Below are 19,099 nucleotides of genomic sequence, written 5' to 3'. Positions count from 1 at the left end.
TCCAACTTGTCCGCACTCATTCTTTTAACGTGAGCAGGACAACCCCAAATCTTCAAGTGTCTTACACTTGGCTTCCTTCCGGTCCATAGTTCATATGGACTTTTCGGAACCGATTTGGTTGGAACCCAATTCAGCACATAGATAGCAATGTCTAATGCATATCCCCAAAAAGATATGGGTAATTCTAAGCGTATGAGAAGTGACCGAACCATGTCCAACAAGGTCCTATTCCTCCTCTCTAAAACACCGTTGAGTTGAGGTGTAGCAGGAGGAGCTAATTGTGACACTATCCCGTTGACCTTCAAGTAGTCCCTGAATTCGTTAAAGAGATACTCACCACCTCGATTTAATCGAAGGGCCTTAATTTCTCTCCCTAACTGTTTCTTGACTTCCTGTCTGAAGTCTTTGAACTTTTCAAAGGATTCAGACTTGTGTCTCATTAGGTACACGTAACCATATCGTGAAAAATCATCTGTAAAGGTGATGAAATACACATGTTGATTCCATGTCCTAACACTCAGGGGACCACATACATCAGTATGTATTAGGTCAAGTGTGCCTACACATCTTTCAGGCTTACCATTAAATGGCCGCTTAGTGATCTTGCCTTGGAGACAAGGCTCACAAGTGGGAAGATTTTCTACGGTAAGAAAATCCAAAGGACCATCCTTTACCAGTCTTGTGATTTGGTCAACACTGATATGGCCAAGTCAGTAATGCCATAGGCACGTGGGACTTACTGTATCACGAGTCGTTTTCTTGAGATTTTCAATCGACGTAGTTTTGGTTAAGTTAGTTTCCAGAGAAGGATGTAGAACATAGAGACCATTCTCCAGTTCCCCGCATGCGATGAATTTGTTATTCCGTTTAACAATAATTATATTACTAAAATAAACAGTATATCCATCAACACACAGTTTAGAAACATAAATTAAATTTCTTCTCAAGTTTTGTACATAAAGACAATTTTTAAGTACAAGCACTCCTTCTCTAAAGACTAATTCTATGGTTCCTATTTCCGTAGCTGCAATACTTGCAGTCGTTCCCAAGAATAGTGTCACTTTGCCTCCACTCAATCTTCTGCTAACTTTGAACCCCTGCAGTGAGTTACACGCATGAGTTGAAGCCCCAGAGTCAACACACCAGGACATAGAAGTAACTAACATATTAGTCTCTATGACACAAGTTTCGATGTTACCTTTCTTAGATTCCAGGTAGGCAGGACAGTTCCTCTTCCAGTGGCTGGTCTACTTGTAGAAGTGACAAATATCAGATGCCTTGTTCTTCTTCTGCTTCTTGGGTTTGGTAGCTTTCTTTTGGGGCTTCTTTGCCTTTCTCTTTTTCTTGCCTGATTTGTTAGCTTCAACAAGCATAACCATAGGCTCATCCTTCTTAAGTAGATCCTCGGCCCTCTACAACATATTGCTGAGTTCCTGGACGTTGACATTCAGCTTATTCATATTGTAGTTCATTGTGAACGCATTGAAGGAAGAGGGCAAAGAATTTAGGATGGCATCTACTTGTGTGCCAAGATCTAGCTCGGATCCAGGGGCTTCGAGTTCATTACTGTAGCCCATCATTTGAAGACAATGGTAATGAACTTTCTGCCCTTTGGACATCTACGCGGTCATGAACAGTTTCAAGACCTTCTGTCAAGTAGAACGATTCTGTTCTTCATGCACTATCTTTAGATTGTCCAATATGTCCTTGGCTAGTTCAATCTGATCAAACTGCCTCTGTATTGAGTTGTCTAATTAGGCAATGACAAAGCAGCGGGCTAGAGATTTCTTATCCTCCCAATCTTGGTACTCCCTCCTACGGGCCTCAGAAGCCCTATCACTCAGACGCTCTGGGGCAGGGTTTTTCACCACCTTATCTAACTTTTCGGAAGTTAGGACCAGCATAAGATTTCTGTACCAGTAGGCATAGTTTGGGCCCTTAAGCTTGTTATCGTCTAAAAGCTTTGCGAATTGACCGTTTGCCATTTTCTGATAAAACAACAAAGACGTTAGTCCACAACCTTAGTTTGATTCATTTACCTACATAGATATGGTTTTTAATCTATGTTCCATTCTTATTTGTTCATCTCTGAGATTTTCCTCCTTTCTCAGTGACGAAGACGGCGAAAATATCTCTGGAAATGTGGGAAATCACATAAGGTGCATGAAGCCAATTATTTCAGCTACAAAACCCCACCACCTTTCTGTGACGGATCATTACCACTCATCGTATGAGTTTCCCTTTGGCCTCTGTCAGACAAGGTTCAAAGCCGTTTTTAGGTAAACCTTTCTGTCCAGTAAGTGCTCACCCATCATATTCAGGCTACGCCAATGTACCACGAGAGAGTTCCCATTTTCTGGTGAAGCCCCTCCCACATCGGTCTATGACGCCCCTATCATCTTATGAAACACTCTGACATATCTAATAGCAAATGGATAGCCCAATTTTATGGTGTGTTTCCTCATTATTGAAGGACCCATCATTGTGCTAATAACGGAAGGCTTTTAGAGAGTCCATCATATGGATCTCCCTATCACATGAACTCATATTTGGTGGAGGGAACAAAATTACGCTCTAGTTCTAGTTTAGGTCAAACCAGAGTGGCCCCCACTGACTTTCATAAAGTCAGATTTCTGGTGGACTTAGATCGGCTAGGATTTCCGCACGTGTCCATTTTCTGGGTTATGGGGCCCACCAAGTAAGGAGGGGTCCTTGAACCATAATCGAACCAGATCTGAACCAAAAGACAAGGGAGGAATTATACATGATCCAGAGAAGCAGTATCTCCCAAAGTTGGTGTTCATGCCCAAAGAGGACACCAAGATCCTCTCCTGCTGAAGATGACACAGCAATATGTGGAACGGATCCAGCAGAGTGCATCCTACACACTGAATCCTTCGCAAGAATTCTCTAGAAACTTTGAGCACCAAATCTTTTCAGTTCTTTCTACAAATTGATATCAAGAACTGATTTCTTGATTTCTTTCCTTCAAAGATCCAATATTTTTATAGAATGGCGACGACTGGAGGAGAATTCCTGAGATGAAGATGGCGTATATTGCTTCTCTTCTCTCTGGAATGTTATGAAATCCTATCTCAATTCGTAGCAAACTTTCTTGCCAAAAACCCTAGGTTTGAATTCTGTTGCTTTTCTCTTAGGGTTTCTCTTCTTTTCTTCTTGATTAAGAAACCTCCTAATGAGGAGTTATCCCAATCCAAATCAGTATCTGGATAGGGGATGATCTTAATCCTATCTACAGATTAGGTTAGCTTACTCCTGATCTTATCAGGAGGTTACCAGATTCAAATCTGATTTGAATTTGGTCTACTAGAGTGGATTAGGTTAAAGGCCCAATCCTTTTGCTAACTTTAATCCCAGATCCGCCCCATAAGTGGGTGATCGTATCTGCCCAGATCGAAATGGGCTTTTGGCCCATTAAGTCTTCAATGCTTAACTAGTTTCCAATCTGCTACCCAATTGGGCTTCTTTGTATGGCGTGGGACCCAAGCATTGATCTACACACCAGCCACATGGGTTCGGCCCAGCCTTTATTACAAGGCCTAACCGAATTCACTGAGAAGCCCAGTGAACCCCCTGAGCCCATCATATGGACCCTATGGGCCCAACACTTACATTAAGTGGTCTCTGGGCCAAGCCATCTTATAAAAACCCAGGGACTGCGGGCAAGTGCAAGATTAGCCCATCAGGTATTATCCTAAATGGCCTTACACTTAACCTCTCAGCCCATAATGATTAAGCACTGCCCAACAAGAGAGGACATCTTCCTCGACTACAAGGAACAGTGTTGCACTCTCTACTCACATGGATCCCGGGAATGAAAACCATTTGCAAATATTTTGAAACCATACTTAAATATATCATATATATAAATTTTGCAAAAACAAAATTTCAACGATTGAAATCAACTACCAGTAGTTTGGTTTCCATCAGAGAGAGTGCATTCCCTGTCACTACCTTTGTCTGACAAAGGGGCTGATCCTGTCACTATGATCACCCACTCAGATGAATTCTCAGACTGCCCCAACATGCCCAGGTTTTGACACCAGCTAAGTATCTCACTTATTGGCATATCAAAGACAGCCCGATCTCTAGGGGTCAGGTGTAACTTTCCAGTTTTTTCCATCTGTCTCCAAGGTCCAGGGCAATACTGAAAATCTGGTATGGTTCAAAGATTCGAGTAATCCCATATTGCATGTGCCTTGGGTCTTACCCTAGTGGCCTAGACAGGCCATCCCAACACTTGGCGGCACACCAGTAACAGCCTTGGCAGGATAAATCTCCCCAGACTTATCCAATGGCTGTGAACATTTCAAACTAACATGAGTCTCAATAAGTGTCTAGTTTTAGGGTCTTATACAAAATTATACCAAACAACATGAATCAGACATGCACTTTATTTATTTACACTAAATATCAAAAGTACATCAAATTAGATTGAAGCTAAGGGCATACAACATGGCCAAGTCGGTAATGCCACAGGCATGTGGGATTAACTGTATCACGTACTCTTTTATTGGGGATTTCAGCCAACGTAGTTTCGGTTCTGTTAGTTTCTAGAGAAGGATGTAGAACATAAAGACCGTCTCTAGTTCCCCGTATGCGATGAATTTGTTGTTTCTTTTAATAGTAATCGTATTACTAAAGAATACAGAATAACCATCTGCACACAGTTTTGAGACAGAAATCAAGTTTCTTCTTAAATTTTGTACATAAAGGCAATCTCTCAGTACAATTGTTCATTCTCTAAAAATTAACTCCACGGTTCCTATGGCCGTGACTGCAACACTTGCAGAAGTCCCCAAGTAGAGCGTAACTTCTCCTTCACTCAGCCTTCTACTTACCTTGAACCCTTGCAGTGAGTTACACGCATGAGTTGAAGCCCAAGAGTCAATACACCAGGATGTAGAAGCTTCCAATAAATTGGTTTCTATAACACAAGACTCAAAACTACCTTTCTTGGATTCCAGGTAGGTAGGACAATTCTTTTTCCAGTGGCCGGTCTTCTTGCAGAAGTGACAGGCATCTGATGCTTTGTCTTTTTTCTGCTTCTTATCCTTAGTGGCTTTCTTCTGAGGCTTCTTTACCTCCCTCTTTCTCTTACCTGTCTTGCTAGATTCAACAAGCATAGCTACAAACTCATCCTTTTTAATCAGTTTTTCTACTTGTTGCAATATGTTGCTGAGCTCTTGTAAGCTGACATTCAGTTTGTTCATGTTATAATTCATGATGAATGGATTAAAGGAAGGAGGCAAAGAATTAAGGATGGCGTCTATCTAGGTTGCAAGGTCCAGCCCGTATCCAAGAGCTTCAAACTCATTGATGTAGCCCATCATCCGAAGACAATGGTCATGAACTTGTTGCCCTTTGGACATTTGAGTAGTCATGAACTGTTTCAAGACCTTTTGTCGAGTAGAACGATTATGCTCTTCATACATCATCTTGAGACTATCCAATATGTCCTTGGCAAGTTCAATCTGATCGAACTGCCTCTGTATTGGATTGTCCAAGGAGGCAATGATGTAACACTGGGCAATGGAGTTTTTCTCCTCCCAATCTTGATAGTCTCTCCTTCGGGCCTCAGAAGCCCTATCACTCGGACGCTCTAGGGCAGGATTTTTAGCCACTTTGTCTAACCTTTTAGAAGTTAGGACCAACATAAGGTTCCTATACAAGTCAGCATAGTTAAGGCCCTTCATCTTATTGTCATCAAGAAGCTTTGAAAATTGTCCGTTTGCCATTTTTTGATAAAAGAGCAAACATCAGTCTACAACTTAATTTGATTCATGTTCATTACATAGATATGGCTTTTAATCTACATTCCATTCCCATTTATTCATCTCTGAGATTTCCCCCCATCTCAGTGACGGAGACTACGAGTTGTCTCTGGAAATGTGGGAAATCACATAGGGTGCATGGAGCCAACTGTTTCAGTGGCATAACCTCACCACCTTTCTGTGAATGATCATATCCACTCATCATATGAGCTTTCCCTTTGGCCTCTATCAGACAAGGTTCAGAGTCATTTTCAGATAAACATTTTTGTCCAGTGAGTGCTTACCCATCATATTCGTGAACGCCAAGGTACCGTGAGAGAGTTCCCATTTTCTGGTGAAGCCTCTCCCACATCGGTCTATGACGCCCCTATCATCTTATGAAACACTCAAACAAGCCCAACAGCAAATGGATAGCCTATTTTATGGTGTGTTTCCTCATTACTGAAGGACCCATCCTCATGCTAATGATGGAAGGCCTTTAGAGAGTTCATCATATGAACTCTCATGCTAATGATGGAAGGCCTTCAGAGAGTTCATCAAATGAATCTCCCTATCACATGCACTCATATTAACAGGAGGAAATAGTAATTACGCCCTAGTTTGATCTAAGTCAAACCAAAGTGGCTCCCACTGACTTTCATAAAGCCAGATTTCGGTAGGCCCAAATCAGCCAGGGTTCCACACGTAATCTCTCCGTGAGGTGTGGGACCCACCACTGAAGAAGGTCATCCAATGACCAAAAGGGACACCATGGCAATGATGTGCATTCAGCCATGGGTGCACAAGAGCCACTGTCGAAATTGCATGGACCGAGTTCTTATGGTTCATGCTCGAAGCACATCACACATCCATACATGACATGCAAGGATAAATTGATCCAATCAATTAAATGTTTGTAAAGCCCGTTTGAAGCCCATTTTAATCCATAATATTAACCATTAATATTATCTAGGTATATGGGCTGAATTAGGGTTGATCAGTTTGGCCCATATAGCTTGATCCGCGAAGTGGGCTTTAGTAGTTTTAACAACTTAAAACTGGGCCTTTATAGGTTGGGGCGAATTAAACATTTAATTAATTATCAATCCTCAGGTCCATTAGTGGGAAAAATAGGGCTAGCATTCAGCCTTGATCGAACCCTAGATTCGGTCCAACCAGTTTGGATCAATCTGGTTCGAATGGGTCTAGGGTTTGATCTTTAATTAAAGATTTAATTCAAAAATTAATCAGAAATTAATTACTAATAAAAGAACAGGCAAGAATCAGTCAAATAGGGCTGTTCACATAATCCATCCTGCAAAACAAAGGTTAGATCACAGGTTGCAGTTTCATAAACTGCAAATCGCAGATAGCGATTCTCCCATCTGCGAAATCTCCTTTGTGCCGCCATCTTCGATCCAAAATAAAATAAATAGAAAACCTAATTTCCATTAATAATTACATCAGATCGAATACCTATACATTTAGTCTAAAAAATAAAAAAAAAATTTTTTTACAGATCAAATGTAATAAAATAATCAAGAAACTGCAAAATCGCAAGTTCCCTGCCAAACAAGATTTCGATCTCCATGTGTACGAACAGCCCATAAATCAAGAATTTTATAAAGAATAGTTCTAAATAATAATCAAATTTATAAAAATTAATTTCAGATTAATCTCCTATTAACTGGAAACAAATTTTCCAGAAAAACATCAAATCTGCACAAATCAGGTAGAACACCTTCTGCCCATTTGCGCAGGTTCAGATTTGATCTAATTTGTTCAAGACTTGAACGTTGCTCTGATACCACTGAAGGAATGAGAGATCCATCGTATGGACACCCAAATCTTGTAGAATAAGGTGGGTGAATTTCAAAAAATTTTCTCTCCCCTTAACTGGGAATCGCATTCCCTATTTTAGAAAAATCAAATTTTCAAATATCAATCTTGAACCATGAATCGAACCATATCTGAACAAAAAGCAGTAGGAGAGGCTTATACTTGATACAGAGAAATAATATCTCCCAACGAAGGTGTTCTCGCCCAAGGAAGGATCCAAAGACTGCTCCCACTAAAGATGGTGTAGTGTAGGATGGAGCAGAATCGGTAGTGTTTTCTCCAAGAACCTAATCCTTTGCAAGAAATAGCAGGATGGCACATGAGCACAACTTCCTATCAGTCCCTTCACAAGGAATTGATGTCAAGATCGAATCTTGATGTCCCCACTGAAGTGGAGGTCGAACTGGCAGGTGAGGCGGAGGCAGGAAGGAGGCGGAAAGAAAGAATTTCGCAGGGTTGCTGAATTCTTCCTTCTGTGATTTCAGCTCTGAAGAGGATGTGAATGTATATCTTCTAAATGATGTCGTCCCCTCCTCCTTTTATAATCTTAAAGGGATCAGCTCCTAATCCCATTAGGAGTTTCTGATCCAAATCATATTTGGATCAGAATTCCCTTTAAGTGATAAGGGTAAACCCTTATCTTGTCTGCAGATTAGATCAGCCTACTTCTAATCTCATTAGGAGGTTTCTAGATCTGAATCACATTTAGATCTGGACTCTCTAAGTGGATAGGGTTAAGACCCAATCCTATCAATTAATCCAATCTCAGAATTTGCCCCGTATTTAACTGCTTAAATTAGCCCAGTTCAAAATGGGCTTTAGGCCCATTAAGGTTATGTGCTCACTTAGCCTTCCTAACTATTGCCCAGTTGGGCTTCCTTGTATGGCGTTGGACCCAAACTTTGATCTACACATCAGCCACTTGGGTTCAGCCCAGCCTTTGTTATAAGGCTTGGCCGAATACACTGTTATGGACAGTGCACCCCTTGAAACCCATCACATGGGCTCTATGGGCCCAATACTTACCCTAAGTGATCCCTGGGCCAAACCACCTTGTAAGACCCAAGGACTATGGGCAGATGCAAGATTAGTCCATCAAGTCTTACTCTCAATGGTCTTACAATTAACCTCTCAGCCCATAATGATCAAACACTGCTCAACAAGAGAGGACCTCTCCCTCGGTTGCAAGGAACAATGTTGCACTCTCTTCTTATATGGATCCCGGGAATTAAAACCTTTTGCAAACATTTTGGAAACCATAATATATATACTTTTATATCTCATATAAAATATATTTTGCAAAACAAATCTCAATGATTGAAATCGACTGCCGGCAGTCTTGGTTTCCATTAGAGAGAGTGCATTCCCGATCATTACCTTTGTCCGACAAAGGGGCTGATCCTGTCACTATGATCACCCACTCAGATGAATTCTCAGACTGTCCCAACATACCCAAGTTTTGCCCCCCGCTAAGGATCTCACTGATTGGTACATCAAAGATAGCCCAATCCGACACCTAGTGTAGTATCATAATCGAGTCTAGGGGTCGGGTGTAACTTTCCAGTTTTGCCCATTAATCTCCAAGGTCCAGGGCAATACTGGAAATCTGATCCATTTCAATGATTCAATTAATCCTACACTGCACGTTCCTTGGGTCTCACCCTGGCGGCTGAGACAGGCCACCCGAATCGATTTGGTGGCACATCAATGTCAGCCTTATCAGGATAGGTCTCTCCAGACCGACCCACTGGCTGAGAACATTCTAAACTAACACGAGTCTTATTAAGTATCCAGTTTAAGGGTATTACACAGAAACACACCACATGAAAATGAATCAAATATGTACTTTATTCATTTACAATAAACTCATAATGTACATCATTTTGATTGAAGCTAAGGGCATACCAAAACTGTCTAACAAAGAGCTCATCCGTCGCGGGTACCTGAGAAACTTTGTATAGAAAAATAATAAAGGCCAAACAGATCAGCGAGGGGAGCAAAAGAAAGACGCTCCCGAGTCCAGCAACAGGCTGGATGAACAGAGACAACTGCCTGAAGAAAGACCAGTTCATGGGATAATCAATACGATCACCGATGGGTCGGTTGTCGTGGGATGTTCCGCAACAACAGGCAATACTTCAGTCCTTGAGCTAGAGTGCGAAGAGCAGAACCCTCCAAAGCAACCGTGGCTTGAGGACCCTATATTCTTCATCGAGGACAACGCATGTGGGATTCAGTACCCCCACGATGACGCGCCGGCCATAAGAATGAAGATCAACGACTTCGAAGTCAGGCGCATCTTGGTAGATTCGGGGAGCTAGATCGATATCCTATTCAAGACACCTTCGACAAGCTGCAACTCCGGGGAAATGACCTCCAGCCTGCAAGTACTCCCTTAGTGGGCTTCAATGGAGAAGAAGTCAGGCCTCTCAAGCGAATCTATTTACCCGTGGAGGTCAATACGTGGCCCAACATCGTGAGGTTTGAGCATGCATTCCTAGTAGTCGCAACACCTTCCCCGTACATTGCCATTGTGGGACGACCCGTCACTCACGCACTTTGCGCGGTGGTATCTACTTACTACCTGGCCATGAAGTTCCCCATGGACTTCGGGGTAGGGGTAGCTCGAGGCGACCAACTCGAGTCCCAGAAGTGTTATGTTGCCGCTCTCAAAGGGAAAGCCAAGCTGGCGAATGACCTCTAGATCGGAGCTGCGATCGAAGAGCCTCTCCGCTCTTGGTTGGTAAGTTTTCTACTCAAGAAGTTAGATGTGTTTGCCTGGTCCGCGGCAGAAATGCACGATATTGATCCTAAGGTTATAACTCACAGGTTGAACACTGATCCTTTAGTCAGGGCAGTTATACAGAAAAAATGCAACCTATCCCCGGAGCGCTAGAAGATAGTCGATGAGGAGGTCGGGAAACTCCTCTTAGCCAATTTCATCAGGGAGGTCCACTACCCGAGCTGGGTGGCTAACCTCGTTCTGTGAAGAAAGGCCAACGGTAAATGGCGCATGTGGGTCGATTACACCGACCTGAATCGAGCTTGCCCAAATGATTGTTTCCCTCTCCCTAAGATCGACCGTCTAGTGGACGCGACCTCAGGGCACAAGTTGTTGAGTTTTCTAGACACATACTCGGGCTATAACCAGATCAAGATGGACCCCGCCGACCTCAGGGCACAACTTGTACTATTACAAGGTTATGCCCTTCATACTAAAAAATGCCGGGGAAACCTTTCAAAGGCTTGTCAACAAACTTTTTGAACCATTGATCGGCGATAAGGTTGAATGCTATGTAGACGACATGGTCGTCAAAACCCAATTTTCAGACTGTTTAATAAGTGATTTGCAATGTGTTTTTGAAATTCTGCGCAAGTATAGCATGAATTGAAACCTAGTAAGTGTATCTTTGGTGTCACCTTGGGTAAATTCCTGGGTTACATAGTTAACCGGCATGGAAACGAGGCAAACCCCAAAAAAAATCAAGGCTATCCTAGAAATGAAGCCACCTCGCAAGTTGAAAGAGGTTCAAAGGCCGAATGGCCGCATGGCTGCCTTAAGCCGCTTCATGTCCAAGGCGACAGATCGTTGCCTGCCCTTTTTTAAGGCAACCAAGAAAAGTAAAACTTCGAATGGACTAAAGAGTGTCAGCTCACCTTCGACGAGCTAAAGAAGTACCTAGTTAGTATCCCAGTTCTGACCCAACCCGAGGAGGGTGATGTTTTAAAGCTATACCTCTCCACGAGTGATGAGGTGGTCAGCTTGGTTCTGATAAAAGAAGTAGATCGGGTCCAACGACCTATCTACTATGTGAGTAAAGTTTTGTAGGATGTAGAAACCAGGTACCCAGAGATCAAGAAGTTGGCGTACGCACTGGTCACGGCGGCTCAGAAGCTTCGCCCGTATTTCCAAGCCCACACTATCGTAGTCCTCACAAACAAACCTCCGAGGCAAGTCTTACTCAAGCCCAAGGTATCTGACAAACTAACGAAATGGGCCATCGAACTCAGTGAATATGACCTCTAGTATGAGCCCTAGACGGCGATTAAGGCCCAAGCCTTACTCGACTTTGTGGCAGAATGTACATTCACCATCACAGCCCTCAAACTGATGGAGCTTGAACACAAAGAGACAGCTTCAACCAGTATGGCACCGGTCCCGGTTTTAGCAAGGCCAACTTGGGACGAGGAGCCCTGGATCCTCCATGTAGATAGTTCGTCCAATCAACAAGGAAGTGGAGTAGGTGTTGTTCTACATGGACCAAGTGGGGTAAAACTGGATTATGCGCTCCGGTTTGAGTTTGCAGCATCCAACAATGAAGTAGAGTATGAAGCACTACTAGTCGGGCTCACATTGGTGAAAGAGGTACAAGCAAAGCACATCATCATCTACAGTGATTCCCAGCTTGTGGTCAGCCAGGTCATCGGAGATTACGATGCCCACAACCCCATCATGGCTGCTTATTTGGCCAAGGTCAGGGAAGTTCTACAAAGCTTCCAGTCATACTTCATCAGGTTGATTTCAAGGTCCAAGAACGCTGAGGCCGATGCCCTGTTCCAGTTAGCTAGCACGAGCAGTAACACCATGAGGACTGTACACATAGAGAACCTGCCTCGACCCAGCATTCTGGATTGACCCGCTCGCAAGCTACCTACTTCACGAAACTCGACCTACAGATCGCAACGCAGCCAGAAGGGTAGAACGACAGGCAGCCAAGTACACCATGATAGATGGATGATTGTACCAAATATCCTACACGCTCCCCTACTTGCGTTGTTTGCAACCTCCAGAGGCTGAGCTCATCCTCCATGACACCCATGAAGGCCTATGCGGTGGACACTTGGGGGGAAGGGCTCTCGCCCAGAAAGCGCTACGGTAAGGACACTACTGGCCCACGATGAAGGCGGATGCACTCGAGCTCGTCAAGGAATGCGACAAATGTCATACGCCAATATCCATCACCAACCTGCTGCAGATCTGAAGTATCTCACCAACCCATGGCCCTTCGCACAGTGGGGATCGACCTCCTTGGACCATTCCCGCCAGCGACAGAATAGAGGAAACTCTTAGTAGTAACAGTAGATTACTTTACAAAGTGGGTAAAAGCAGAACCCCTAGTGTGCCGCTTTGGACTGCCTCGAGTGCTCATTTCTGACAATGGTAAGCAATTTGAAGACATCAAGTTCTAGAACTGGTGTGCTGAGATGGGGATACAACAGAACTTCACTTCGATAGCACACCCCCAGGCGAACGGGCAGACAGAAGTCACGAACAGAGCCATACTCCATGAACTGAAAGCCCACTTATCCTAAGCTAAGGGGCTATGGGTGGAAGAGTTGCCCAGTGTACTATGGGTTTACCGAACTACCATCAAGACCGCCACGGGAGAAACCCCCTTCAACCTCACCTATGGCACAAAAGCGGTAATCCCAGCCAAAATCAAGGTACCTACATTACGCCTGGAAGCCTACGACAACGAAAGAAATGGTGACGAGCTCCATACCAACCTCGACCTAGTAGAAGAGTTACGAGATCTCACGTACATTTGGATCGCAGACTACCAGCAAAGAGTAGCCCAGTATTATAATGCCCGAGTCAAGAAGCGACACTTCTGTGTAGGGGACCCGGTCCTCCAGAAAGTTATGGTACCTAAGCCTAGACATGTTCATGGGCCAGGCCGGCCTGGGCCGGGCTCGGGCTAGGCTTTTAGTCCCCATTAATGAAAATATGCTAGGCCCGAGCTCGAGCTCGGCCTGACCTACGGGCCTATAACTTGGGCCTGAGCCCGGGCCTGATAAAAAGCCCGAAGCCTGAGCCCAAGTTCGAAGCCCAACTTAATAAATTTCGCAGAGAGAGAGAGAGAAACTCACCTTCGCACTTTGACAGAGATCCCTCATTAGTTCGCAACTTCTTATCTGAGAGAGAGAGAGAGAGAAAACTCACCGTCACACTTTGACAGAGATCCCTCATCAGTTCGCAACTTCACATCAGAGAGAGAGAGAGATAGAAAGAGAAAACTCACAGTCGCTGCCGAAGTTATTGCGCCGGTGAACGTTTGCCACCTCACTGTGGAGTGTGGAGGTTGGAGAAGAAGGGTTCGGTTGGAAAAAGAAGAGGCAAAGAGGCAAAGAGATAATAAAAAGATGGGGCTATTCGATTAGGGTTTTTTAGGTCTAGGTTTAGGTCGGGCCAGGCCGGACTATTTTGACAAAACCCGATCCCAGCTCGAATTTATTGCGGGTCGGGCTTTTTGTATCAAGTTTAAGCCCGCAGGCCTATAAACATGTTCAAGCCTGTCCGAGGGCCAAGTTGGGCCAAGCCGACCAATTGGGCCACTCGAACCAGAGCGGACTATGGGTCCCTCCCAAAGCCTTAGGGCCAATACTGCTGAAAGACCCAATCACCTCTACTGCATGGCCAAAAGTTCAGGAGTGGACTATGGGTCCCTCCCAAAGCCTAAGGGCCAATACTACTAAAAGACCTAGTTGCCACTTCGGTATGGGCGAAATTCAAGAGCGAACTACGGGTCCTTCCCAAAGCCTAAGGGCCAAAAATGCTGAATTGACGAGGACCTAGGCGCTGCATAAGACCTGGATACCTCGTTGGCATAAGTAAACTACTTCTAACACCTAAGGTAAAGACAGCTCAGGTATAAACCCTACGATGTCTATTTCACCTTGGTTACCCTTACTCGTTGCCAAGCTCGGTAACTCAATAGTTCGGGGTAACCTGTGGAGTTTGGAGCGAACGCACATTATTCTTTCAAATTACTCAGAAAACTGTATATTTCATTAGTAAAAAAGGTTCAAGTACAAGAATTTTACTAAAACCCGAGCTCAACGGCTTGGAAGAATACATCCACAGTTCAAAGGAGAAAAAGATAAAGAACAAGAAGTCATCACACAGAAGGGTCCACCACTTCGGTATCTTCATCACTCTCCTCCCCTGGAGAGTCGGGCTCCTCATCCACCGCCTTGGTCACCTCAGGGTCTAAGCCTGTCATCGAAATGCCGTCGAGGTCGAGGTCGGGGAACTTTTGTCGAACCAAGTACCGGCACAACTTTAATCCAGATTGATAGGAGTCCGAGCCGTATTCGACATGTAGGGTCTCGAACTCCAGAGACTCTTTGAAGCTCTCGACAGCCTTGTTCCTTTCTTTCACAACGGAGGCCTTAAGGTTCACAATCTCTCGCTCAAGTCACGCCTTCTCCTCAGCCAACAAGGAGATCTGCCCTTCCTGGGTCAAGATCAGCTCCTTTTGGGCCTCAACTCCCTTCTTCACTCTATGCACCTCGCCCCGAGCCAGGTCCAGCTCACGGTGGAGTCTTTGCACCTTCGCCCTAGCCTCGCGAGCTTCCTTCATGCGGATCGCCAATTGGCATGCCAGCGCGTGGCCAGCAAAGTTATCCTACCAAAAGAAAACTTGAGTCAAAAAAAGGGGGAAAGAGGGGAGGAGAAAAGCGGAACGCTTACCACCATGTTGTGATTGCCGACTAGTCCCAAAGACGGCACCCTGGCTCTTGCGCATGGCCTGCACGTGGTCCATGATACTTTCTTTCATGACCGGAAGATAACCCTCCGGAGCAATATCCGCCCCCATGGGCACGGATGAACTTTCTGGATCTTGGGGGTGAGCTCCCTCATAATGAACCTCGTCCATGACCGCCTCGGGGGCAGCAGATCGGGCTTCTTCCTGGGGAGGCGCAGTGGAGGCTTGTTCCACGATTACAACTTCAGGAGAGAGATTGACCTCTTGATGTGATCTCTTCGCAGTCCTCTTCTTTCCCTTATGGACACCCTTCAAAAGACTTTCTGCGTTTGCCGGCATGATAGCTGCAAAAAACAAAAAGTGAGGTTAGCCACGAACTTATCAAAAAAAAAAAACCCAAGGCAACCAACCAAGACTCAAGCCGGCATGCACAAGCTTGTCTTCAGCAAGGTAGTCCGAGTAGAGGAAGCTGAGCTCCGCCCAAGACTTGAGTGTCTCCCTTGTCTTCAGGCCCAGTCTCTCAAAAGACTTTTTGTGTTGACCGGCATGATACCTGCAAAAAACAAAGAGTGAGGTTAGCCACGAACTTATCAAAAAAAAAAAAAACCAAGGCAACCAACCAGGACTCAAGCCGGCCTGCACAAGCTTATCTTCAGCAAGGTAGTCCAAGTAGATGAAGCCGAGCTCCGCCCAAGACTTGAGTGTCTCCCTTGTCTTCAGGCCTAGTCTAACACCAGGAACCTGGATCGTCGGCCTCCAATGGGTTGGGAAAGGCCACCCCTCGGGGCTACGGATGACGAAGTAATCCCATTTCCAAGTCGGGATCCTATTGGGGAGTTCGTGCAGCAACTTATAGCCCAGGCAAGGAGATAGGTAATAGGTTCTCCTATGCTCGAGAAGAGCACATGAAGAGTTTTTCTTTATTGACAAAATGGTGGAAAATATATCGGGGTCAAGGGGAAGACAGTACTCATGAAAAAGCGAAATGGTCCCTACTACGTTGCTAATAGAGTTCGGGTGTAACTGGTCTATGGTGATATCAAAAGACCTCAGGACCTCTACAATTACGGGGTGCAGTGGAAGGCGAAGACCAACCACGAGTTGCTCTTCGAAAATCACAATCTCGTTGTGATTGTGTTCCCAGGGGAAGTTACCTAAGGGGAGATTGTAGGAGAACTCTCTCGAGAGGTTATACCAGTGTACTAAGGCCTGAAGCCGGTCCAAGGTCATTGTTGAAGGTCCAAAGTTGTCTGGCACCTGACCTTGGTGCGAAGTGGATGACTGACTACCCGAGGCCTCTCGAGCCTCTCGGGGCGCCTATACCTCGAGAAGACCACGAACTGCCTCTGAGCCCAAAGTAGCCTCACCTCGGCTACCGACTTGGGCCGAAGTACCCGCCTCGGCCTCATCTAGAGGAATATCAAAGCTAGAGGAAGACATGAAACTGAACAGAACTGAAAAGAAAAGCAAAGGGAGACTCACCAAAGAGAAATGGCCGGATTAGAAGGAAATGGCAAACTAGAAAACCCGAGCCAAAGAAGCTAAGCACGACCTCAGATTGAAGACTAGTAAGCTTGTGGCAAAGGAAATAAGTCTTAGGTCCTCCTATTTATAGCCACTGTATTGAAGAAGCGACGGTTGGGATCAAAGCGATCCGACGGCTCCTAAGAAAATCGGTTGCATGACCCTTGAGGTCGAAATTGGTTTAGTGCGTTTTTTGGCATCCGCAAAGCCTATAGGTCGCTTGACGTCCTCATGTGAGCCACACGTGATCCATCTGACAGAGCACCTAGACTTCAAGCCAAATCCACTTGGCATATCGTGAACTCCCCAAACGAGGTCAAGACCCCTAGCTTGAGGAGTGGGGGGCAATTGATGAAGGAGAATTTGGCCCGACCTCATGACAGGGGGACACGTGGATGTGACCCCACATAAACAACAACTCAACATGTCAGATTGACACGTGGACGTGACTCAACACGAGTGACTGCTCAACATAAATCAACTCGCTACCAAGCAAGCTCGGGTAAGCTGGTACCCCAAACTGAAGTCACTTCGAGCTAAGATTGTCTCGGTACCAAATCGCGACAAAACGAAACCAAGTTCATTACAGATTGTACTCGGACCGATGGATCACCTTGGTGCAAGGGCACCGGCATTCGTGTCAGGACAAACCTAAGGAGCACAAGCTCGAGGAGCTTGCTACCAGCCAGCTCGCCATCGAACAGCTCGATATCCTACAGCTACAGGCGACTCGCCTACCGTTCAGACCTCTGAATGGCAACCTCGAGGAGCACACCACATCACTCTATATCCTACTGGGTCGTACCTCGTAATGGTCACATTAGTTCACCAACTCCCCGGTTCTGACAGGAAGGGACAATATTACCATTTGACGGCATTTCGCCCACCTAACGCGCAAGCAAGTCCCGTCACAGTTAGGATCCGGTAACTATTCCACCAACCCGCATATAAAGACTCCGCCGCCCCCCCTAGGGGCGAAGTAGGTTCTATCATTATTGTTGTGTGTGTAATCTCCACTCTCTAGCTCTCTCCCTGTTATCGTCTTCAAGCTCTCTATTATCACTGTGCTCTAACTTAGTCATCAGAGTATCCTCACCGGGTGAGCCACCCCGGGATCTCTGACTCATTTCTTTCAGGAACTCAGTTCTCATCATTGCTAGCAACCAAATCATATCCAGCAGGGAACAGCCGGATTACACCACATCACTATTTATAAATATTGATTATTAATTACTGTATACAAAAGAAGTAGTGGAACCTAGTATTCCTAGTTGAACCATTGTCTTCTCAAGCAATGATGGTATGACCTTGCCAGCCACTAGTGGCCATCCATAAATGATCGCCGGTGGTTAGCGATCTCATCTAACCTTAAGGAAGAGTCGATGGTCACTTGTATTTAAAAAAGAAAAAACACCCCGTATTCAGCTTCCTATACACTAGTTGTATGAACTTCCCAACCATCGACAACCACCCATAAGTGATCTCATCTAATGTTAAAGAACAGCCAACATTCACCTGTACTAAAAGAATGGCTCGGATTCTACCTTGTTCTCAAGCATGGACATAGTTGTCAAGGCTACAAGGCACCCTTGGAGGCTCGCCTTGCCTAATCACCAAGCAGTTTTGTACTACGTATTATAAAATACTTTTTTATTCTTTATTTTTTTAACATTATAATTATAAAATAGGCACTATTAAATTAAAATATTCATTTTGCGCGTTTATATACTAATTTCTTTTTATTATTTTCTTATTTGTTAGGGTTTGATCAATACAAACATTGTAAATGTTGTATTGAACCCTCAAACTTTAAAACCTAACCCAATAAGTAAGGAAGAACTTAAAGTTTTGTCTAATCAACACACTTCTTTTTATTATTATGACCAAGCACTACTATTTTTCTTCTTTTCTTAACAAAAATAAGGGTCCAGCTCCTATATTTTTTTTAATTTTCTTATGTTGATTTTCTATACTTTGACATGAACTCTATATTTTTCTTATAAAAACTATGAATAATTATTAAGAAAATATTACTATGGTACCTAAGGAACTATCCTAGGATCAATGTTTTCTACATAAAAAATTCATCGTGTAGACGGGATCAATGTTTTCTACATAAAAAATTCATCGTGTAGACGACAACAAGTTGCCCCACTATCCCTAGCGGTGCCTTGGCGCCTTGAAATCTATGAGCATGGATTTGCAATAATAGTAAATAGAGTCGCTGTATTCTACCTTAATATGACCCTCCTGGCCACCGGTGGCAACCCATAGCTGATCATTGATGGTCGGTGATCTCATATACATTATAATGTGGTCACCGGTAGTTAAAAAAAAAAAAAACGCCATGAGGGCCCTGTCTTCTTAGGTGATGATTTGGGCTAAAATTTAATAGGGCCCAACTATTGCTACTTGCTATGCCCCTACTGGCCACCAGTGGTCACACAAAAGTCGTCGTCGATGGTCTACTGA

The 19,099-nt window shown here is 44.5% G+C and overlaps 1 protein-coding gene across 1 annotated transcript; it reads left to right on the top strand.

Moving 5' to 3' along the window:
- The first annotated feature begins 11,724 nt into the window (after positions 1 to 11,724).
- LOC148880703 (uncharacterized) lies at positions 11,725 to 12,249 on the top strand. The gene has a single exon (XM_088976938.1). It carries the CDS (start codon positions 11,725 to 11,727, stop codon positions 12,247 to 12,249), a length of 525 nt encoding a protein of 174 aa, XP_088833064.1.
- Positions 12,250 to 19,099: the final 6,850 nt, after the last annotated feature.

The sequence above is a fragment of the Nelumbo lutea genome, chromosome 1 (genome assembly GCF_056320005.1).
Source record: "Nelumbo lutea isolate HS-2025 chromosome 1, American lotus-T2T, whole genome shotgun sequence".
In the NCBI taxonomy this organism is placed as follows: Eukaryota; Viridiplantae; Streptophyta; class Magnoliopsida; order Proteales; family Nelumbonaceae; genus Nelumbo; species Nelumbo lutea.
Note: the sequence above shows the minus strand (reverse complement) of the source record. Positions and strands in the feature narration are given on the sequence as shown.